Consider the following 24829-nt stretch of genomic DNA (forward strand, 5'->3'; position numbering starts at 1 on the left):
TTTGCATTATAATTTCCATCGTCTCTGCTACATTTTGACTATACACTCCCATGATCTTCCACTTCTGATTTCCGTGTTTAATCTCCTGCATTACTACATTATCGCTCCATACTTTATGATTTCTACTCTCCAATTTTTTGCTTATTCCTAATATCACTTCTCCTTTCGCTCTACCTTTTTTATGCTCTCTAGTCGCTGCTATACTCTTCCACTCATAACTTTTTGACAACTCACTTTCTACAGTAGCCCACTTGTCCTGTTCCAACCATGTCTCTACTAACATTATCACATCAAATTCACTTAAATACTTCCACACTTCACTGTCCTTATTTAGCACTCCCGCAATGTTCCACGCACAAACACTAACATTTCTTCTTCTCACTCCCTCCTCTTCTACATCTTCTTGTTTACCTCATTCTTGGCTCCTTCTTCTTTCTTCTGAAAAATCTCCTTTCCTTTCATCAAATCTAAGCCATTTACCATCGATCAAAATCTTCATATATCCAACTTTTGTATTTTTTCCTTTGTTCCTATGCTCTTTTGACTTGTTTAAAATAAATCTTTGGATCTCTTTTTTTCTCTCTGTTAGATCGCTTTCTATGTATACTCCTCTCTCCAGATGTCTTTCATTTCTCATTACTTCTTCTTTCGTTTTTTTACTTGCCAGCCTTACTACCACCAACTTCCTCACATTTTGCTCAGCGCTTACACTTATCTCCTTAGCCTTCTCTATCTTGACTTTTACTTTTATCTTTTGTTCAATATATTCTTCGACCTTCTTCTCCAGATTCTCTCTTTCAATATTTGCTCCTTTTATCACAATATTCGGTCTCCTTTTCTCTCTCTCAGCTTTTTCTGTTTCCCATTCCAACTTGCTTATTCTTTCTTCTAACGCCTTCTTTTCTCCTGTCCACTGTTGCCTTTCTTTTATCCATATCTGTTTTTCCTCCTTCCAATCTTCTTTTCTTCTTTCTAGACTACTTATCATGCTGTCCAACTTCCTTTCCAACCTGCTCATCTTATTGTTTAATTCTTTGTTCTCTTGACTTTCTTTTGTAAAATTTAAAAGAGTTTGTTCCTTTAATTTTGCATTTGTATTATTTCTTGTATTCATACTTGCTGCAGGCGGCTTTCCGGCCATTTTTAAATTTTGCTGATAATAAAGTTTTCTACTTTACTGACTTCCCCACTTATATCGACCAGAAATTTTCTTTACCAGCCTCATTCGACAAATTAGGGATCTTTCTTACTGACCTCAATATTTCTCGCTTTCTTTTTTATCAGGGTCCTTCCTTATCTACCTCTCAAATTACCACTTCTATCGACCTCTTTCTCCAATTGCCGCTACTTTCTGCCTATAATATCTTTTCTAACCTTACTTTATTTCGAACTTCACTGCACTTTTTTTTTTACTATCGCCACTTTAACATTGTTTTCCTGTCCTCTTGTCTCTTGTTTTTCCTCTCACTAATACCTTTCTTTATTATCCTCTATCCTTACTACCCACTCCTTACTTGCCTTACACGTGTTCCGTTCTCTATACTCTGACACTACCACACTAATCTCACTTCATCCTTTCAAACTTTCATAATTATTCACTTTACACTTTTTTCTCTGCTGCTTCCTCACTTTTTACACTTCTTCGTACTTGTTATTTCTTTTATTTTTACTTAAATTACTTTTTATTACTCTTTTCTACAGAGCGCTCTCTCGACACGTCCGCACTCTATCGCATGCACAACGGAACTCCCATTGTATTATTTATATGTAGTAGTTTTTGCTAGAGTTCCAACGCTCATTCGGAAGCTTGTCGATGCGTTATCCTTACCAGAAATCCCTGTAAAAATAAGTTACAATTGCGATGCATTGAGAAAGGGTAAAACACTGATCTTGGAAACATCTACCTGTGATATCGCCAGTAGATTGTACTCCACGAGGAGTCTCCTTAGTTGGTGGAGTATTCTCTACATCATTACTTGGAGGAACTCCAACCTCGTATATCACAACATTTTTTTTTTTGGTAAGTAGAGTTTTGTCTGTAAAAAAAGGATGTAAGGGATTGTCTGTACATGTTTTCAAGTAGATTAATTTATTGTTAAAACTACTACTAAATTCCCATGATATACATGCAATAATTAATTTTCCTTCGTGTAAATGTTTATATGAGAACATTTCTTTTATTGAGTACCTAAATTAGCATCACGGACTCCGACTTCAGCTATCATTTCTAGTCCCCAACCGTGCGCAGAACCGATAATAGCCATTACTTTTTTATGTATATTATTTTGTACATCATGTATACCATCTGTCACATTGCCAGTTTTAATGTTAAACTTTTTGCGTGATGCTGCATGTTTAAATTATTCTTTATTAGGACGTCGAGTAAATACAAGATCGGCAGATCAGCCGTAACAGATATTTTAGAGTAGGCAGATCGACGTGGAGGTCCGGTTCGAGAGTCCCCAGCGAAGCAGGAGGTCGAGGCGTGCACACACGTTGGTTCCACTCGATAAAACAGTTCGATCGCGCCGGCAGAGACCAAGCGAGCAGCAGCTCCCTCTTCTTTGAGCAGAAAGAGGGGGAGGGGAGGGCATGGGCGCGCAAGACAAATCTTGCACGACCCGCCCGCCTCGTTCCGTGAACGATTTCAGTCTCCGCCCGCCGTACCTGGGTCAGATTCAGCCACAGGGTCTTTGGAGACTTTGGAGGCGGCGTCGCCGGCACTAGGCGATCGGACGGGCAGTAGAGAGAACTTGCTGATGGGACGGGTGTATTCACCACGTGACACCTTGTTCAGCCAGTAAGCCAGCAACACGCTCCCACTATATTTCGACATCCTGGAGAGCCTCGCGCATTTCACTGTCTGCGGCGCGGAAGCAGGTGGCGTTATCACTCCAGATCTCTAAGGGCCGACCGCGCCTGGCGCAGAATCTTGTGAGCGCTCCAATGAATGACTCGGTGGAGAGATCACCAACGGGCTCAAGGTGTGACGCCTTGGTGGTCATGCAGACGAAGATCGCGACGTAGCCCTTGCTTGTGCGGATGCCTCGGCCCTTAGCAGACAAAATGTTGAATGGGCCAGCGTAGTCAACTCCAGTGCGAGAGAAAGCTCGAGCAGAAGTAAGCCATGCGACCGGTAGAGGTGCCATGTGTTGAGTGGTAGGCCGCGCCTGCAGTCGGGCGCAGACCACGCATCCCTGGAGCATGCTTTTGATTCGGCTCCGCCCGCCAACAATCCAGGCCTTGCGAGCCATATAGGCGCTGGTGACTCTGACTCCTCCGTGAAGAGCACGAGCATGAGCCCACTGGATAATGAGCCGAGCGAGGCTGCATCGGCTGTCGAGGATTGGCGGATGCTGCTCATCGAAGGTGAGCGCAGAATGTTGGAGACGACCGCCAACTCGAAGGACGTCATCGGAGAAGATCGGGTCTAGAGACAGCAGTGGATTTTTTGCAGGGACACGGCTGCCCTTTTGCAAGCTCGCAATCTCTAGCGCGAAGAATTGTCACTGGCTAAGGCGGACACAGGCGAGGTAGGTATCGCGCAGCTCAATCGTCGTTAGAAGGGCGAAAGGCGAGGGAGCGGTATCTCGACGTAGCCGACGACGGATCCAGCGACGCAGTCGAGCGAGGAAGCGTAGGAGACGGCCAAGGTCTGAGAACTTCTCGAGCAGATTTGGCGTAGTGCATTGAACAGCACAACAATATTGGAGGGCGCCGTCGGTGACTGGGTTGCAGGAGCTAGGCAACTTTGCGTTTTCGGCTGGCCACAAGTTAAGAGGGCCCGCGAGCCAAGAAGGGCCTTCCCACTAAGAACGCATTTGCTGAAGCGTGAACAGATCCGTGCCCCGGGACGCCACATCCGCTGGATTAGAGTCCGTCGGAACATATCTCCATACGTGGGAGGGCAGAAGCTCCTGGATGTGAGCCACGTAATTGTCGATCAATGAGTTGTTTGTCGGCTCCGATGATCGGAGCCAGTGAAGCACGATCTGGGAGTCGCTCCAGGCGTGACAGTGCTCAACGCTCACAGCATATTTCTCAGCAACCATGCGTAGCAGCCTCGCTGCGAGCAGTGCCGCTCGTAGCTCCAATCGAGGGATCGTCATACGTGTTGGACCAGTGGCGTCTGGCTGCAAGCTTTTAATGGGGGTCAACTTGGTCCTGGACATCAAAATACTCACGCAGACACCATCGGCTGGGTTCTCAGAGCGCGAGTACACGACAGCAGCCATCGCGCGCCGGCTCGCGTCTGCAAATGCGTGGAGTTGCAAACTAGCGGCGGGACTGCAGCTGATCCAGCGAGGAATGGCAATGCTGGGGACATTCTGCAGTTGAGTCAGAAATCCGCTCTAGCGTTGGGCCATGGCCGCAGGCGCGGGCTCATCCCATTCGAGTCGCGCTCGCCAGAGATCCTGGATGATCATTTTGGCAGTTAAGACAACGGGCGAGATCCATCCACAGGGATCGAAGAGTCGTGCTAGAGCGGCAAGCATCGCGCGCTTTGTCGGCCGTGGCTGTAGGGTAGGCGGCGTGACGTGGAAGCAATCGTCAATCGGGTTCCAGCTGTCGACGAGTTTGCTGACAAGACCGTCTGCGCTGAGCTGTCGCCAGGTCGGCCTTAGTCAGGCATCCGAAGAGAGATCACGCAACAGCTCCGGATCGTTGGCTACCCACTTCCTCAGGAGGAAGCCCCCAGCTTGCAACAAGCCGATCAGCTGGTCGCGGCGAAGTCGAGCCGTCTCAACGTTATCAGCGCCAGAGAGAATATCATCTACGTGTCGATCTTGTTTGATGACAGGCACGGCCTCGGCCCAAGCATGGCCTTCATCCTCGCATAGCTGGGAAATCGTCCGTAGAGAGAGATAGGGAGCACTAGCTTCACCGTAGGTCACAGTGAGCAACTGATAGTGCTTCGGCGGGCTAGAGTCATCAGTGCTCCACAGGATATGCTGGAGGTCCACGTCACGCTTGTCGATCCAAATCTGCCGAAACATCATCTGGATGTCCGCGCAGAAAGCAATCCGATGCCTTCTCCAGCGGAGCAAGACAGTCGGCAAGCAGGCTTGGAGCTTCGGTCCGGCGTGCAGGATATCGTTGAGGCTATAGCCAGTGGATGTCGGTCGCGATGCGTTGAATACGACGCGCAGTTTCTTCCGGTGGTCGCCAGCTTGCCAGATGCCATGGTGCGGGATATAATGCACGAGGCCCGACGACTCGCGCAGCTCCACGTCGGTCAGTCACCGCATGTGCCCGCACCTAACATACTCGTCCATAAAGCGTGCATATTCGATGGCCATCTCCGGGGCACCCCGCAATCTGCGCTGTAGCGAACGAAGGGATGCTCTAGCGCCAGTTAAGCTCTCTCCGAGTCGCTCAATTCCGTCGCGCTTGAGCGGGAAGCGGACGACATAGCGCCCGTCGGCAGCCCAATGATGATCGGCAAAGATGACCTCGCACTCGATGTCATAAGGAGATTGACGAATTACCCGTGGCACGTCCTCCAATTCCCAAAACCGTTGTATCAGAGCGATTAGCTGCTCGTGCCAAGGCGGAGCTGAGGTGTCCTGTGTCGTCATGCAAGCAGATGGCGAGGACGAGGTCGCTTGGCCTGGTGCGTGACCGGCGAGCATCCAGCCGGCAACGGTGAGCTGTCTGACGATATCTCCACGGAATAACTGCCTTGGCCGTAGTAGATGGGGGTACACGTCGGCTCCAAGTAGGATATCGACGCCGCCCGGTATTCCAAAGGTCGGATCTGAAAGATCTGGTAAATCGTTCCAGAGATCGATGACGGCTGGTTGTAACGGTCTGGAGGGGGTGCGGAGTCCCATTTGGGGCAAGCAGTGCCCAGTCAGGAGCCGTACCATATAACTCTTTCCGCTTCGCGGGCCTATATAACATAGTTATAACATAGACGGATGTTACAACAAAATTCAAAATAATTAAATTGTTTCCGCATGACCAGAGTATGGAGTCGGAACAAAAATCATGTCGGTGGTGCGTCGACGAGCAGCAAGTGCTTCTGAATTTTTTGTCACAAAGAAAATATCTGGCAGCCAACCGAGTCAAATCTATCAGGGTGAGAGAGGATGCGAAGTCCTTATGGAAGCAACTTGCTGGAGACGTGAGTGCTGTCGGAACGGGCAAAACAGTTGAACAATGTTAAGCGGTAAGTTTTTTTTTTTTCACAATGACTACAATGTTGATTTTAAGTATGACCTTAATATTCCATTTCTGTGTCTTTCGCAGCAATTCAAGACTTGAATTTCAAGTACTTAAAAGGAAAACTCAAGTTACTTGCAGTATGCAAGATTTGTCTTGCGCGCCCATGCCCAGAGAATATAGAATATATCTCTTTACGTATAGAAGGCCAGGGCAGGCCTTTTCTTGTTTCCAACTTTTGAGGCACATAAATTTAGTTAGGTACCCCATAAGGCAGGTGGCGTTAGCGTTGGGGGTAGTGTACCGAAGCAGAAACTGTCGTTACCATGTGGGTCGGTGCTATAGGAAACAGTTACCATGTGTTACAGATTAGCTGAATCTATTACCATATGCATCGACGTAGTAGGTAAACCAACTAAAATGTCAAAAAAAGCTCCTTTTGAACGTCTTCAATTTTTTATTACCACACTTGATTTGCCATAATAATAATTATGATTATTCCACGTATGGATGCAAAATGTTACGTATTATATTTATGTGCATGCAAATTATAATATGATATATAATGTATAGCGGTGCAGATCAAAACTGGTGTAAATTCGATGAAATAAAAATTTTTTTTGCGATGAAACAAATTTGTTTTTCTTCTTTTGTAATCTTTCATTAGGATAACACAACATTTTTATGTCAAACTATTTTAAATATAGCCTGCGCATCTATACACTTTTTTAGATAGCAGACCGCTTGTTATATGATATTTATGCATAATTGCATTTGTTTTTAAAGTTATAACCTGGATGATAATCAGGATTAACGAGATTAAGGACTTTGATCTCAGAGTATCAGATGCATCACAATCATTTTCTTAATTACTTTTAGTGTTAAAAAAAAAATCGCCAACAGTTATTTTTTACTATTAAAAATTTATTATTTGATGTCGAAAATCATCAATTACTGATCGGATGAAAAAAAAACATCGTCAAAATGCCTAAAGTGAGTTGTTCGTACAGGGAGTGTGGCAACAGCACCATGAAAACGCCAGACCGGACATTTCATCGCTTTCCAATCAAAAATGAGATTCTGTAAGTAAAAAGAAGTTGTGTACGTTACAAATAGCTTTTTACTCGTTTTTTAGCATATACTAGTATAGTTTTTGACGCTTCATGTCACCGCGGTGTTAGCTATATTGTCATGCAAATTTATGCTATTTGCGAGGTTCATATAGAATGACATGACAACAGCAATTTTTTTGTTTTTATCAGTGTGCATGGTTACATACCTTAGATGTTTGAATTGACATTACTTACTTACTTAGCCCATATACGTTTGACAGCTACATTTTAGTATACATGGGTTATTCTACGAAAAAGGAAAAAATTTCAAAAGCCGGAATAAACGAACCTCTATTTTATTGTGAAAATATTGTTTATTTAGCCGTAACCAAAATAAGTCAAATTGTCTGGGGCCCTGTTGGATCTGGACTGAAAAAATAATTTCAACGACTTTCTTATTTTATTTAAGAATAATAGTAGTGTTGTTGGCTCGTGTAGAATTTTATTATTACTGAGAAGACGGCGCTCTAAATAAAAATTTGAGTTAGTCCTTGTATTTGTATAATGTACTTACCTTTCATATTTATACGAGCTTAAATACAATAAACATATAAAAACATACATAAATAACAGACAAAAAAAAAACTTACGTACCCTTTCATGTTCGTTAAAAAATCTAACTAATATTTTCGCAAAAATTTATGAGAAGTGAAATAATTTTAAGTTTTCGAACAAAGAGTTGCTATGTTTTTTCGAAGGATTCTTTTCTCTATACGTATATGTGGTAGTTTCTATCTTTCTTTCCCACTAGCGCTATCCTATTGGTTGGGAGTAAAACGCATATAGCCGAATGAAAACAGTCAGAATTCTTTCTAAACCACTCCCCATATTATCTCTGAAGGCGGATGGTTCTTCGCTCGTGAACGATTAAATTACAATAACCAGGGGGTCCTCATCACTCTTATTCGACCTTTTTTGAAAAAAATAGAGAATTTTGAAGGCTGATAACTGATGTGAGGACGGAGAATGCTAATAGGAGCGCCTCTAGGTGATTAACACCTTCATTAACACATACAATTTAAGATAAGCCCCGCCTACTTTTTAGAAGGTAAATACTAAAAATTCTCTTGTAGTGAATTTAAGTACGGCGTAATAGTTTATACAATTTTATTCCTATGAAATAAAGTATTTGAAACTCTTGAGTATGCAGAAGCTCCCCTCATTTTTATTAGACAATATAGAGAAGGAAATATATTAAACCAAAATCTTTTTTTATTAAAAAAAAACAAAATCCATGCAATCTTCTACACTTGAATCCCAAACTTTTCATGTAAAAATTTTACTGGGGTGTTTTCATTTATTTGTGTAAACCAAAGAAAATATTTCAAACTGTCGTAGAGTGACTTCTTATTTATAAGGAAAGTCTATTGAAATATAGGGTGCCCCATTAAAATGTAATATGTAATCTACAAAATCTGTTAATTACAGAAAAAGGGTTTTTTGTATTATTCTATTATGCGAGGATTATTAGCATAAAAAGTTTGTAGCCAAAATATATAAGGTAATAGACTTTTTAGTTAAACTTATCTAATTTGTAATATATATTTTTTTTTTAATTTGAGTTACGTTTCAAATATTTAATCAGAAAATAGAAAATATGAACAGCATGGTTTTTTTGGAAGGTGATCCATGTGCCGGATGGTTTTGTCTATAATATGGGTGTGTACAGATACACTGTCATAGTTGGAAAACTATTTTGATAAGAAAACATGAACGTATGTATTATTTTCAACACGAAAAACTTTCAATTTCGTATAAAAAAATGAATACTCTGTGTGTGTGTGTGTGTGTGTGTGTGTGTGTGTGTGTGTGTGTGTGTGTGTGTGTGTGTACAGTAAAACTTCTACACCTTTTACTTACGAAACGCATGGACCTTCTTCATTGTAATGTGGAGCAGATTTATGATTTTGTATTTAGTATTTAAGATTGTTTTAACTTGATTTGCAGTGGTTTTTTGTATTGACTAGCGAAACAGATAACTAATTTTTTTTCTCTTTTCCGTTGTTTGCGCTTAAAAAGTTTTTACTTGTACATATCTCTTGTTTTTAAAATTAACTAGCATGAAAGAATGGGTTCCGACCATCTGGAAATGAAAGCTTCAGCGAGATGGATGAGATGACTTTGGAAAACAAACGCCTCTGCTCTGACCACTTTAAGCCGGCTGATTTTTGTATCCATGGAGTTGGTAAAAAGGTTTTACAAAATAATTCTGTACCGATTGGCATCAATGCTATTGTTGAAAGAGTGGTTACCGATGTTGATACACTTGAACTTCAACAAAATACAATAATAATCAATGATTTGAACGTAACTCTTTCACAATGTAATGTTGATGTCAATTTTGGAGGTGTTGGTAGCTGTAGTGAACCGCTTGATAATTTTGGAGGTGTTAGTAGCTGTAGTGAATTGTTTGATAATTTCGGAAACGGAGATGTTGCTAATGACAATTTACCTGTACAGAACGGCACAAATGATAACGAAAAAGAATGTCAAAAAAATTTTACCCGTAAAAGGAAATCTCGTACTAATGTTCGAGTAAGTATTTATTACTTACAAAAACAAAAAAATAAATTATTAACGAAATTACAGCAAATGCGGTTGAAAATGAAAGGTCTTCAAGTAAAATTGAACAGGTTAACGTCAAAACCAGTGAAACCGTTAACTAAAGACGAAATCGTTACGCAGGCGTCTAATTATTTGAACGAAAACTCTTTGATTTTATTGAAAATGCAGTTGTATCACAGTAATCAGGTTCGCAAATGGGACGAGGACGAGAAAAAGTTTGCTCTGGGTTTGTATTTTAAGTCACCAAAAGCTTACAAATATCTTCGCCAAGAAAAAGAGATCGCGTTGCCTTGTATATCGTTAATGAAAGAGTGGGCGAATGAACTAAGTTTAAGTCCGGGTATAAACAGCGATGTATTTCGATTATTAAAAATAAAAGCCGAGACGATGTCAGAACTTGAACGGGAGTGTGTTCTTATGTGGGATGAGGTAGCTATTAAACCGTGTTTAGAGTACAATCGAAAAGAAGATTATATCGAAGGTTTCGCTGACTTAGGAAATTATGGGCGTAGCGATAAAATGGGTAATATTGCGTTAGTTGCTATGGTATCGGGTTTATCGTATTCTTGGAAGCAAGCAATTTATTTTTCGTATTCTGCGGGTCCTGTATCTGGGGAATTTTTGAAATTAATTATTCCGGATATAATTGATGCCGTTGAAAAAACGGGTTTAAGAATTCGAGCGATGGTTTGCGATCAGGGATCTTCGAATCAAAAAGCAATCGGTCTTTTAAGTATTACAGATGAGAAACCCTACATAGAGTACAATGGACGAAAAATATTTTTTTTAATACGATCCTCCACATGTGATGAAATGCTTTAGAAATAATTTGATTGGTCATAATTATATGATAAATTGCCAAAATATTTCATGGAGATTCTATTCGCGAATTGCGTGATCTCGAGCGTAATAAAAAATGCAGAGCCGCTCCTAAATTAACTGACAGGCATTTGAATCCAACGAAATTTGAAAGAATGAATGTTAGATTAGCTGTTCAAGTTCTTAGCGCCTCAGTAACTAAAGCAATGTTAACAGGATGGAGTACGGGAGAGTTAAAAGATTCTTCATGCGTTGTAACTGCCAATTTTTTACTTATCATGAATAATATATTTGATTGTTTAAATGCCCGGCATCCACAAGATAATAATCTTTTGAGACGTGGCTAAAGTAAACATAACCCCAAAACCGAGGAAACTTTGCGTGATGCTCTTCCTTATATTGCTAAAATTTTAATGTTTACTAGTGAATCTTTTAAAATCTTGGATTGTTTTGTAAATTTAATACTAACCATTAATAGTGTATTGTTATTGTGGGAAGAGCTAAAAGCACAACGTAGAAGCTATTTACTTACCGGAAAGTTAAACCAAGATGCATTAGAAAACTTTTTTGCCATAATTAGATCTTTACTTGGAAAGAATACCCATCCTACAGCATTGCAATTTAGAAAAATTTTCCAGCATGCAATTGTAACGACTTTTTTGTTTCCTCCTAAAGAAACTAATTGTGAACATGATAGGACGATAAATTTATTGAATGATTGCTCTGAAGTTGTTAATAAGAATAGGAAACGGGAAGTAACACTAAATGAAGTTGAATCGAATGTTGAGATCTGGGCTAGCCAGGAGTATTTTGATGTTGAAGAGAATAATGATGACGTAAAAGAAAATTTTGATTCACAGGTCACTTCTCAACATAAAGTTACTTTGGAAAAATGTGCTATGAAGTATGTTGCTGGTTATCTTGTTTATAAGTGCACAAATAAATTTGATTGCGAATCTTATTTGAACGTGTTTGCCAGAGATAACAAAAGTTTTTGTGATGAAAGTGATTTTTTAATTTTTTTTAAAGCATACTTTATACCAGAGAATGAGCTTGGAAACTTAATTGTGCCATCTGATGAATTTTTTTCTCTTGTTCAACTTGCTTATGAAATTTTTGATACTGAATTTCGAAATCACATTACAGAAAAGTTTATTGCTAAAAATTTAAAGTGTTGTATTGAAAAGATAGTTAAGCAGAGGTTCAGCTGTATTTGGTCGGAAGAAACGTGTACAGAGTATATCGGGATTAAGTTATCAAACTCTTTGTAAGAATGCATATTTTTTATTATTTGAAATGGATGTCCAGAGATGCACGAGATAATGAAAAAAAAGAGCGACAACTTCATATTCGTATAAACCTTGCGCCAAATTACAAAAATTGCAGCGGTAACTTTAATTATTTTAAAATAAGTATTTAATCCAAAGAAATTAATTCTTACGTTGTAACAATGTTTCGAAGATATCCTTTATGCTGTAAACCAAGCGAGTAATTACTATTAATAAATAACAGTGACGATTTCTTATTCTAAGGTTTCTACCCACTAATCGGTTATTTAAACGTCGAGAATGTTTATCTAAGTTTTTCACTAGAACACTATTTAAGTGGTAATTATTGTTCATTGTACTTATTAATAATTTATGGACCAAAACATTCAGTGTATTGGCTCATTGCTGTAATTCTAGTCAAGATTTATTAGATCATATTAATAGCTTTTTCGTTATCATTTAATTACTGTAATTTCACTGTACGTCATTAATATATTTTTGCATGCATTATTGTGCACACTGATTTAATATTTGTAAATAATTAATATTGTATGGTTTGATAATAGTTGGCATGTTAAGCAAATAGTGATTTTTGTTTCTGGAAAATATGTATTTATGTTAAGTATGTATCTAGTAATATTTATAGTATATAATAATTTTTGTTCCTAGAAAGTATGTATTGGTGTTAAATATGTATATAGTAATTGTTACAGTTTATTGTACATACATTGGAGTTGATTGTATTGAAGAAAAAATTCATTCCATTTTTCGACTGTGCATGATGATAATTGCTTTTTGCTCTTAACTAATTGTTCCCTCTTATCTTATTGCCACAGATAGTATCTTAATATCTTTAACTTATAGCATAGTCATGTAATATATATACATAATCACAAAACCATATAAAAATTTAAATTTAAAGTTTTCAAATTACTTATAAACTTGTGGCAATAAGACAACTAATGCACCTCTTCCCATCCCATCGTGATGGAAGAAACTGCCGCCTTCACGTTGGCTTCCATTGAGTAATTCCAGTAATTTAGTCAAACAATAATCGTAGATCTATATTTTCTTAATTAAAATCGTCAAACACTTTGTTTTACTACATTTATTACTGGAATTAGCTGAGAGCAGACGAACATTGCCGTAATATATAATAATACGTAACATTTTGCATCCATACGTGGAATAATCATAATTATTATTTAGGCAAATCAAGTGTGGTAATAAAAAATTGAAGACGTTCAAAAGGAGCTTTTTTTGACATTTTAGTTGGTTTACCTACTACGTCGATGCATATGGTAATAGATTCAGCTAATCTGTAACACATGGTAACTGTTTCCTATAGCACCGACCCACATGGTAACGACAGTTTCTGCTTCGGTTTTTTTAATTTTTTAGTTTAATTCATTTATTGGCGTCGTATTGGATATACATATGCCAGTACACTACTGGTTACATTTAATGATATTTACATGTATTTATACATACAATATATTGGTTTGACTATAAGTAAATTATTGAAACATTCGTGCGCTTAGAATACTAATGTTGCGCTTAACAATTCATAAAAATACAAAGTAAGGCTGGTCCTAAGAGTACGTAATTAATTGTTACATTTTTCCTATTAGTACGTATTTAAATAGTAATTTTAGTTCCATAAATGAAGCTCTTAAGAGCATTAATCACAGCCAAGTTGTTTTCTTGAATTAATTCGTATATATTATATGGTCCGAATAACTTTAATCTATAGAGTTCCCCGATTAGTTCTGTTCGGTGCTTTTCGTAAAGAGGACACGCAAAAAATACATGGTTTGCACTTTCGCATTCTAGACCACATTTACATATGTCAGAGTGTACAGCTTTAATTTTGACTAGCGATTGTTTTAGTGAATTGTGGTTACAACGGAGCCTGTTTAAGCAGGTGATAATTTTTCTAGGTAATTCAAAATTGTGAAACCAGAGCTTGTTGTTATTATCCGAATAGAAATTTTCAAAATAAAAGGCACCTTTGTTGGTTCTAGCATAATTCTCTCTGATTTCACTAAAGTTTAATTCTTTGTACATTTTTTTCCTCTCGGCTACCAAGTCTGTATAGGGGACTTCATAGACGAGTTGGGAGCAAAAGCTCGCAGCCTCTTTGGCAGATTTGTCAGCCTTTTCATTGCCGTGAATTCCAACGTGCGAAGGAATCCAGAGGATCTCTATGGAAACGCCCAATTTATTGAGCCTGTATAAATCGTGTCTGATTTTAATTATTAATGGTGACTCTGCCGCGAGTCCATTGCAGTGGAGGAGAGCTCTGGGGATGCTTTGAGAATCTGTAAATAGGCGAAATTTTGTTTTAACATCGATCGCGCCATTCGTGACGCCGTCCAAGATTAATTCAGTGGCTAACATGACAGCATTGCACTCCGCCGAGAAGATCGACGCCTGCCCGGGCAAACCTCTTGAACTTTTAAAGTGATCATTAAGTGACCACAATGCACATCCAACTCCGGAGGAGCTCCCGCTACTCACTTTTGATCCATCAGTATACAAGTCAACACATCCTTCGTCTTTGTCATATTCGGAAAGAGCCCCGATGAGGTCCTGATTAGGAGTAAATGAGTTCTGTATTTTGGGTCCAAGCTTAAGATTAATTGAAGGTCTATAAAATGTTGAGTCAAGAGGATAGCTAAATTTTGGAAACCCATCATGCTTGAGTACAAGGTCCTCTCTAAACAGACACGATTCGTAACACTTCACTATCCTTGGTACATGCCAGTTATGTGCCAATATCGGGCTTTCAGTGGACTCGTGTAACTCAGCTATAGATTTAAGGGTGATATTTTGGATAAATGACATGCATTTTAAGATAAATGTAGAGCAAAGATAGTTCATGCGATGTTGAATGTATTCGATCTTAGATTCCGCGGCAATAACGTTAGTGGGGGTAGAGTTTCTGTAGCCCATGGCGATGCGGATACCTATATTTTGAACTTTTTGAAGTATATTTAGGTGATCAGGATTCTTTGCGGCAATCAAAAAACCCCCATATTCCAGTCTAGATCTCACAAGTGCCTTGAAAAGCTTCAATAAGCTCCGCGGGTCCGCGCCCCACCACACTCCCCTCAAGCTCCTGATAATTCTTAGCGGGAAGGAACACTTGTTCTTCGTGTAATTGACGTGTGGGAGCCAACTAAGCCTACTGTCCAGTATCATGCCTAGAAACTTAACTTCTCGCTCCGGTTGAACAGTTATTCCGCAAATCCTTATTTCTAGTTTTTTATATTTTTGTGGATGTTTGTCAAAAATTACAAAACGGCATTTATAAGGTTCAAGGTAAAGATTCCTGTTGTTCAAGGCTACGTTTAGCAATTCTATTGATTTTTCCAAAAGTTTAGAAGCGATAGTGGGCTCGCATTGATCAATATAAAGTACAATATCATCTGCAAACATTAGTATCTTAACTCTGGGGTCGATGAGGTTTCTAATGAACTTGGTGTATAAGGCGAATAGGATTGGGCTAGATCCACTTCCCTGCGGTAGACCTATTTGAGCAATGTGCACATCTGTCTGAGCAAGATCTCTGGTGATATTTATCGGTATGAGTGTTCTTTTGTAAATTAAGTTTTTGATGAACAGTACGTAATTTTTTGTCAATCCTATGTCAACTAAATCGTTTAAAAGTATGTCCGGAACTACGCTATTAAAAGCGCCCTTAATGTCCAGGAAAACAGCGCTAACGCTAGAGTTGTTGTAAAAGGCCTTGTGAATATGATTGGTTAATATGGTCAAACTGTCTATGCAAGATTTCCCTTTTCTGAATCCGAGCTGGCAGTCCGGCATAATTTTAAAGTGCTCCACGAACCAAGTGATCCTGGTAACTACCATCCTCTCAAGCAGCTTAAGAATGCAGGACGCCAGAGCGATTGGTCTGGCCTTACTTGAGCCCTGAGAGGGGATGAAAACCAATAAGAATTTGTTCCAATCCTCAGGAAATTCAGCCTGGGCGAACAGGTCGTTAAATATGTCTAACAAAACTCTTTTCAAGGCTTCTGGCAGAGCTTTTAATAATTTGTAATTGAACTTGTCGAAGCCAGGGGATGATCCCTCTCGGAAAGAATAGAGCGCGCAGTCTAGTTCCTGTAGGGAAAATAGAGAATCAAATAGCCGCTCATGTTGGGTCGAGAAGCTGACAGTTTCAGCCTGAAATTGTCCAAAAGCGGGATCTTTAGGGACACATAAGTCTTTCAACAGCTTCTGAGCGCTCTCAATGAACCTAGCGTTACCCAGGGTGGCAGTAGACTCTTGACAGCCCCTTTTAAACGCCTTGACTATACGCCATACCGTTGACAATGGAGTAGCAGGGCTAACTGACTCTGCAAACGAGCGAAAGGACTCTCGTTTACTCTCTTTGAAGGTTCTATTAGCTTCAGCAGCCAATTTTTTGTAATTAATATAGTTTTCAATGTTTGTATTGTGTTTAAGAGTCAGTAGAGAGGCCTTTCTGAGTCTGCAGGCCCTATCGCATCTATCATTCCACCAGATTTTTCTAGGGTTGTTATTTGAGTGTCGAGAATTGTTATGATTTTTGGTAGTTGATTTAGTGTTGGCTTTGCTAATGCTATTGTCTATAAAGGTAGTGAGCTCATAATATCTATTCAAGGCACCAGAGTTAACAAAGTCAATACTATTGAAAATGTGCATGCTAGTTGTTAATATTTCTGAAAATTTGTTCCAATCAAGTTTGTTAGTATTGTACTTAAAGGTTTCCCTATGGACTTTACTTGCGGTGGAGTTGATTTCAATGGTGATTGGATAGTGATCGCTCCCCCAGGGATCAATGTCGACTGTCCAGTTAGTATTTAGGGCAAGGTTAAAGGATGAATATGTTAAGTCTATGTTTGAGTATTTTAAACTGTTGTCTCTATAGTCAAAATAGAAGTGCGTTGGGTCGTTATTGTTGTGCAGAAAAAATACGTCAGGATCGAGCGAGTCCTCAAGTACTCTACCATTACAACACGTGCTGGTGCTGGTGCTCCCCCAGATAGTATTGTGACTATTAAAATCTCCCAACAGTAAGAAGCTGTCGTATTGAACCAGTTTGCCGGACACTAGCCCGACCTCCCGGGCAGTCAGCAGATTTCCTCGCTTTGGTGACCGATAGCAAGCAGCAATACAGAGCTCTCCTCCACTGGTGTGTATCTTTATGGCCCCTATTTCAAGGCTGTTGAGGGTCAGGTTCCAATCTAAAATATCGAAAATTAGGTTATTTCTAATAAAAAAGGCGATTCCACCCCCCTTAATACTATCATCTCTATCGAATCTGATTGGTTCAAAACCAGCTATCTTATAATAGTCTCTGGACTTGAGATGAGTTTCTATGATTATCAGAATGTCGAACTCTCGGCCTTTCAACTGGATATCTAGTTTGTTATTAATAGATCTAGCATTCCATTGCAATATTTTTATCTTTGATTGAGTTTGACTAGGTAGTGAGTGAGTGCTATTATTATCCATTAAAGTTGTGGTATGGTTATACGTACAGTAATTATTTATCAGTTTGAGAGGCGGAGAGTTCTCAATCTGAAAACAAGTCTAATTTATACGCTTGAGTTGCAATCCTGTCCTCCTGCGAATACGTCCTGAGTTTTGTTCCCTTGGTTAGCGTCAGCAGCTTGGTAGTTGGAGGCAAAAGAGTGGGTGTAGCAGGCCTGGACGTTGTGTGCGACGGCGAGGTAGTAGAGAGAGAAACAGCAGTGGTACCGGTAGCAACGGCATTAATGGTGGTAACGGGAGCAGTTCTCTGGACCGGGTCCAATGTTTGGCCCCGAAGATGAACCTTCTGGTGTCCCTTGTTCTTGACCACTTCATTATATTTTTTGGTGCAGTTATTGAGCAGAATATTTTTTTTTGCTTCTTTTAGCCTAGGAAAGTTGGCTCTATTTAACCTAGGTGCTTCTCTTCTTTGTTCACCGAATACTTCCAGTTTGGCCTCGGACGGAGATTTATCGTCGTATGCCATGATCACGTTGACTTTGTAGTGCTTCTGCCATACTGGACAGCTGGAGTCTATACTTTTGTGTTCTCCCTCGCAGTTTGCGCATTTGGGAGCATCGTGACATCGGGAGCCTTCATGTTTAGCTTTGCCGCACATTATGCACAGCGATTTTTTGGCTGCAATTTCTGGGTTCGGGTCGCACTTTGACGCGACATGGCCGAACTTAAAACAATTGAAACATTGAAGTGGCTTATTGACATAGGGTTCCACCATAACATATGCACCACTGTAAACAACTTCAATGGGTATCTTGGATCCTTCAAATGTCAAGAGGACGGTTTCACTAGGAATCCACTTTTCCTCTGGGGCGGCATTGGGGTTCCTGTTCTTCTTATTCAATCTTTTGACATCTGTAATTTTAATGTCTGATACTACCTCTTCAGCTATTTGTTGCTCCGTGTACTCAACTGGGATAAATTTTATCATGCCTTTTCTTGTTTGCTTGAATTTTGGTATGAATACTTGCAGGTTAAATTGTGAGATTGTGGAGTTGCATTGCATAATCAAGTTCGCCTCTGCAGGGGATCTGCAGACGACCTCAACGTTCTTAAATCCTCTTTGCTCAATGACTTTGAATTTGAGGTTATTTTGTATCAGAATACCTCCTACTCGGATTTTGTTGATTTTTTGACCGTCGTCCTTGATTTTCGTGATCCAGACTGTTTGACTCCCTTGCTGGGTGAGTGGTATTTTATTAGCTGAAAGCAACTGTGCAGCGCTGATCGGCTTGAGCACGTGTTCTTGTTTTGATTTCGAATCTTCTGGAAATTTTCCTAGGGATTCTTGAGGTGTGGCCTCTTCTCGGGCCTCGCGATTAGATTTATCTGCGGCAGCGATTTCTATCTGCCTTTTCTTGGCTTTTTTCTGCGCCTTTTTAGAGAGTCCTAGGCCTGGGGGTAGGCCTTGCTCTCCTTCGTCCTTCAGGAATTCGCACTTTCTCTTATTGTTCATTTCGATGCCTTCCATCGAAAAGCCATAGCCATTACCATCGCTGGCACCGGCCATTGAGGGTGATTAAGGCCACCCGCGTGCGGGCGCCCAATGATTTGTCAAAAGAACACTCTCCTTTCCAATATTGTACGCACTCACCTCTGTTAATAAACGAGCTGTAATTTTCTGTATCGGGCAAAAGGTGTTTATTTAATTAATTAGTGGCTCGATCTTGACCGCTGACTCGATCGCTCGATGTACGACACTACTTTTTGTTCTGCTTCGGTACACTACCCCCAACGCTAACGCCACCTGCCTTATGGGGTACCTAACTAAATTTATGTGCCTCAAAAGTTGGAAACAAGAAAAGGCCTGCCCTGGCCTTCTATACTTAAAGAGATATATTCTATATTCTCTGGTCATGGGCGCGCAAGACAAATCTTGCACACTGCAAGTAACTTGTGTTTTCCTTTTAAGTACTTGAAATTCAAGTCTTGAATTGCTGCGAAAGACACAGAAATGGAATATTAAGGTCATACTTAAAATCAACATTGTAGTCATTGTGAAAAAAAAAAAACTTACCGCTTAACATTGTTCAACTGTTTTGCCCGTTCCGACAGCACTCACGTCTCCAGCAAGTTGCTTCCATAAGGACTTCGCATCCTCTCTCACCCTGATAGATTTGACTCGGTTGGCTGCCAGATCTTTTCTTTGTGACAAAAAATTCAGAAGCACTTGCTGCTCGTCGACGCACCACCGACATGATTTTTGTTCCGACTCCATACTCTGGTCATGCGGAAACAATTTAATTATTTTGAATTTTGTTGTAACATCCGTCTTTTATTTAAAGAGGAATGTGTGTATGCATGATCTATAAACCATACGCCACGGCCTACTGTAGGTTATGTTCCTGCATGTATAAACATGGGTGCCTTTGCTTAATATGTGAATTTCTACTCACTTGTTTAAGTCTCTTCTTATCCCCCAACAGAAAGTCATAATTTGGTAACGTTGAGAAGGAAAAGTTTAAATTTAACTTTTTTTTGCACTTGAATAACTACGTTATTACAATTCAAACTCGTTTATACCCCTCATGCCTCAAGACCCGCGTGCGTATGAGAGAGAGAGAGCCAACATATAAGTGCATACAAAAAGGGTGGGCAGCGAAAAACTAGACACGATTCTGACGGACGTAGCTTAAACTACGATACCGACAATCGAGTAAGAAGTGCAGTGGTTTTCAAATTAAATTGAAAACTTTATGAGAAAATTTGAATTTCGCGGTGTCTGAAATAAGAAACGCTTATAGTGTGTACATACACATATATGTAAGCATCATAATCTTTTGCAAGATAATCATTTTACATCAAGTCGCACGTCTCTGCGCTTAGTTTTTTTTTATAGTGATTAGTAAGTATAATTTTTATTTTTATTTATATTAATATTATCGGTACTTTTTTAACAAATACTCTCAATAATCCTTCCATGTGCTCGTCTTTCACGCGTGCAGCTAATTAACGTTATGAACGGCTTTAGTTTTCGATGATGTGGATAATGGGGTTATAGAGCCACAAAATCCAGACCAAGAAGCACTAGACGAGATTCATTCAGTACGATGAAGATGACGAGCAAGCTGGGGAAATGGGTAGTCATGCTCAGCAAATGAGATATCTGCGGGATACAACAAACCCATTCTAAATCGGAGACAACCTATTCAGAAAAATGTATAGGATGCTGCCTTGGGTCGCAATGACATTCATCGATGAAATCGCTGAGTTTTTGCCCATTCATCTCAACGGTCTCCCTATTCACACACAAGTTTTAAGTACCTTCCGTTTTTTGGCGTCGGGGGCTTATCAAAATGATACCGGGTTGGATTATTTACATGCTATGTCACAATCCACATTTAGTTGTTGCCTTCACCGAGTTGTGACAGCTGTAAACAGATTATCAAGCCGTTACATTGTTTTCGCCAGGAACGAAGCTGAAAGACAGGCAGTAGAAAATTGGTAAGACATAGAGATTAAAATTTTTGTTTGTCCCTATGCGCATTTCATATTAATTTGTGTCAACACGAATTACTGTACCAATTTGAAATAATGAATTTACCTGTCAGTAAATCGTGCGTCACTCATGTGTATGATTTAATACATGTTCATATTTTATTCTCAGCTTTAGGGAGAGAATCGGTTTTCCTGGAGTTCTTAGTGCTCTAGATGGTACTCTAGTTCAAATCATTGCACCATCCGTAAACGAAGAGGCGTACGTTGAACACCACTTTTATCATTCTATCAATGTGCAGTTGGTATGTACAAATATTCATGACAGAAATATAATTTTTTTGATAATGCCCTTTGATATATTACGTAACCTGTAGGTGGTCGACTGCAACTATAATATTTTAAGCCTAAGAACTACTTGTGGATCAACTCACGATACATTTAGTTGGAGATTTTCTGATATACGTACTTACATGTATAACTTGCGAAATAATCAGGAGATCCTTAACAACGAGGGACGATATTTTTTCGTTGGTAAAGTGAAAATTTCTACTTAGATTACATTAATGTATCTTAACTCCCCAGTGCTGTTAATTTTTCTCATTTTAGCCGACAACGGCTATACTTACTTGCTCGCCAATTCTGCTTATGCCAGTGGTTGACGCTGTTCCACATACTTCTGCGTATGAGTATTCTGCAGCTGTGAGAGGCACCCGATGCGTTGTTGAACAAAGCGTTGGAATATGGGAACAAGTATGTCGCTGCGGCGAACGAGTTTTACACTATACCCCAACCTTTTCGTGCAAGATCATTCAAGCAGCCGCAGTTTTCTACAACTTTGTAAGACGAGAAGGGTAATACACTTTTGTTACTAACATTTTATATTTACACTATAGCTAGTATATATACTAAGGGTATTAACATTCCAGAGTTGACATGCCACCTGTTCCACGGATCAATAAACAACCAATCGTTTATCGCTTGAATCAAAATAATGAATACGAACTTGGTCTGCAAGTCAGAAGGAATATCATACAACACTATTTTGCTGAGTAAAACGAATGATTGTAATGTACGTGATAGGGTGTTCGTTCGTCGACATTCACGTAATGCAAGCATCTAACTGCTCGATATTTACTGCTAGTACGCCAAAATTCTGTTAAAACATTGTTAATACCGATGTTCAGAGTTCGTACTCTAACTTCAATGTGCCTTAAGTACAGCGTGTACAGCGATGGAGATTTTTTTTGAGCCTCGCGGAAATGTCGGTACTTGCGACAAGTGCCACGTATTCAATGTGCATATTCCTTTTCTACAACTTACTAGACTTAATATTTTTTTTATTTCCTTTTATTTAATTTATAACTCACGTTCTAAGCAAGATATACATGTATTATTGTGATCTAGATAGCGATCTCAAACGCCAGTATTGTTCCGCTGAGTCAGAGAATAATGTGTTCCTAGATAATTAAAATTTTTAAATATATTTTGTATTAAAAAGAATGTATTACATATGATTACTTACAAATAAAAAATAATCAAAGACTGTACATACTTGTTTTTTGTTTAAATTAATTACATCAAATGCAATTAATGCGCAATCATGTAGGAAATTTAAAAGAAAAAAAACTTGGGTGGCTTTGTGTTTACATTATTAACAGTATTTTTATATATTTTTAAACATCTTGCAAATTTGGCGCCTTTGCACATTCAGTGATGCCAATAGTGCCAATTTCTTACTTTTCGTTGTTTTCAATGTCGTCTGCTACAATCAGCCACCTCGCAGCGATTTGCGAGGTATCGGAGAATCGCGATCAGACCCCTGTAGCAGTTGAGACCACGTACAAGACAAAGTTATAATGTCTTATAATGACTTGGTTAAAACTTATGGAATGGACAATACAAACGATACCTCGAATTTATTCGCATTTTTAAGTGATACTCATTTCAACCCAAATAATTTTGACTGAATGAAAGGGAGTACAACTTTTCAACTTTTGAGTAAGCGAATGGCTGCAGCGATAAGAACTGCTGGCGAAGCTGCCAGAAAAGGCGATGTTAATAGATTTTGGTGTCCAACACGTAGGAGCAATCGGCTGAGTTTGTGAAAAAAATGGATTTTGTGATTGATGCCTATAATTCCTATAGATTGCGCAATATTGAACAGCAAAATTTAGTTTTATTTATATATACGGTGTAGCAACTACTTTTACAAGGGGATAGTGATAATTTGATGCCCCTGCTCTAAAGTACTGATCCTAGTTTATTTTTCAATTACTTCAGAATGGACGCAGAGATTTAAAAATTGACTGCATTGTTGTTAAATGATTTATTTCGTTTACTTAAGATTTCTTCTAACCACTTTTAGTTAGATCCGGTTCTTTTAGCAAAGTAATACTCTACATAACCTCACACATTTTCGACAGTTACATTGCAGTCTTATACGAAAATATAAAAACGTCCGCAACCCACAGCCCACAACCCACAACAGCTCGATTACCCGTAATAGCTCTGATTAGGGGTGTAATCCGCAATCATCACCAGCAGTTACATGTATGAGACGTGACAACGTTGTGTAACTGCTGCCACTGCTGGTGGTGATTGCGGATTACACCCATTGTGTTTCTATTGCGGACAGTTTATTGCGGAGCTCTATGCTCTATCCTCTATCTTGTACCAAGGGAATGCATGCATCCTAAGGGCTCGGGCACATGAAACCGCGTAAAGCATAAAGCGTATCCATAGAGGTATATGAATAGAGGGAAAAAGCGCTATACTAGCCCATTAGCGGCAGCGACAGCATAACTAAGTGTAACGGGGCATCTGTCCTTGTTGCCAAAGCCACGTTATTGGCTACTTCTTCGTCCTGAGTCCTACAGTTGATTCAATCTCATATTCTCATGTATGACTCGACCAATGACATAACTGCCAGACAAAGACAGATGCCCCGTTACGTAGCGAATTCTGCTGTCGCATATCACGCCCCCTTTTCTCCTCTATTCTTATACCTCTATGAGCGTATCACATATCACGTAAAATTGTAGGATCAGGGAAAGTTAGGTAAGGTACGCTTTACGCAAAAAAATTTTTCATCGCGCGCATGGGAGTAAAAAATACGCGCGTAAGTGTTTATAAACCAATCACAGCGAGTATTTCGTTGGCTTCGCACATGCTGTCTCGCTCGCACCCATGGCAAAAATAAAGTTACGCCCGTATTTTTGTTCCCATGTGCGCGATGACAAATTTCTTCAATAAAGTACGCAACCTGTAAATACAGTCAGCAGCTAATGCCAACAACAACAATTACAGTATCAATTGTATAATTAATCAGATTTCTGACATGGATGAAAAACAAATTGTAAGAACTTTAGGCAAATTGTGGAAAGTCTATACGACCTATGCAATGACCCAATATCACAAAGAAAAAGTGAGAAGTTTAATGATTAAGCTGTATGAAATGTATTAACGGCTCTTAAATAAAAAGAAAAAAAGAAGTATATACTTAAAAACTTTTTTTTTGACATGTACGCAGGTTAGAATTCACTTGCGTTGAGAACTTCAAAAGCTTTTTTTGTTGAGAAGACAGCAGATTGGTCAACTCTTCTCTACTTCACACTTACGCGAAACGCGAGGCTTTTACGCCTTTTCTATGTGACCACAAAATGGTGTATACCTGACCTTCCTTACTTTTACGCGATACGCGAAACGCTTTACGCTTTACGCGGTTCCATGTGCCCGAGCCTTAAGGTTGCAGTCACATGGAGTGCAATGGAGCATACACCATACAAGATAGAATTGTCCTCATATCATAAGCGGCTGTCTTAAGTCTATTGCGCCGCGCAATGGGTCTATCCTGCAGCTCAATAGGTCAATACTGCAGCGCAATAGAGCTATCCTGCAGCGCAATAGAGACTTAAGACTGCC

General features: G+C 39.6%; 1 protein-coding gene across 1 annotated transcript; it reads right to left on the reverse strand.

Moving 5' to 3' along the window:
• Positions 1-4352: 4352 nt before the first annotated feature.
• On the reverse strand, positions 4353-5834 carry LOC149373980 (uncharacterized). Its single transcript, XM_089595082.1, has 3 exons — positions 5286-5834; positions 4678-5225; positions 4353-4620 (listed from the first exon to the last, which is right to left on the reverse strand). Exons 1-3 carry the CDS (start codon positions 5832-5834, stop codon positions 4353-4355), a joined length of 1365 nt encoding a protein of 454 aa, XP_089451208.1.
• Between the last annotated feature and the right edge of the window lie 18995 nt (positions 5835-24829).

Source organism: Copidosoma floridanum, unplaced genomic scaffold (genome assembly GCF_036245765.1).
Source record: "Copidosoma floridanum isolate Cflo_tuat_1 unplaced genomic scaffold, Cflo_Japanese_pri ptg000024l, whole genome shotgun sequence".
NCBI classification, from domain to species: Eukaryota; Metazoa; Arthropoda; class Insecta; order Hymenoptera; family Encyrtidae; genus Copidosoma; species Copidosoma floridanum.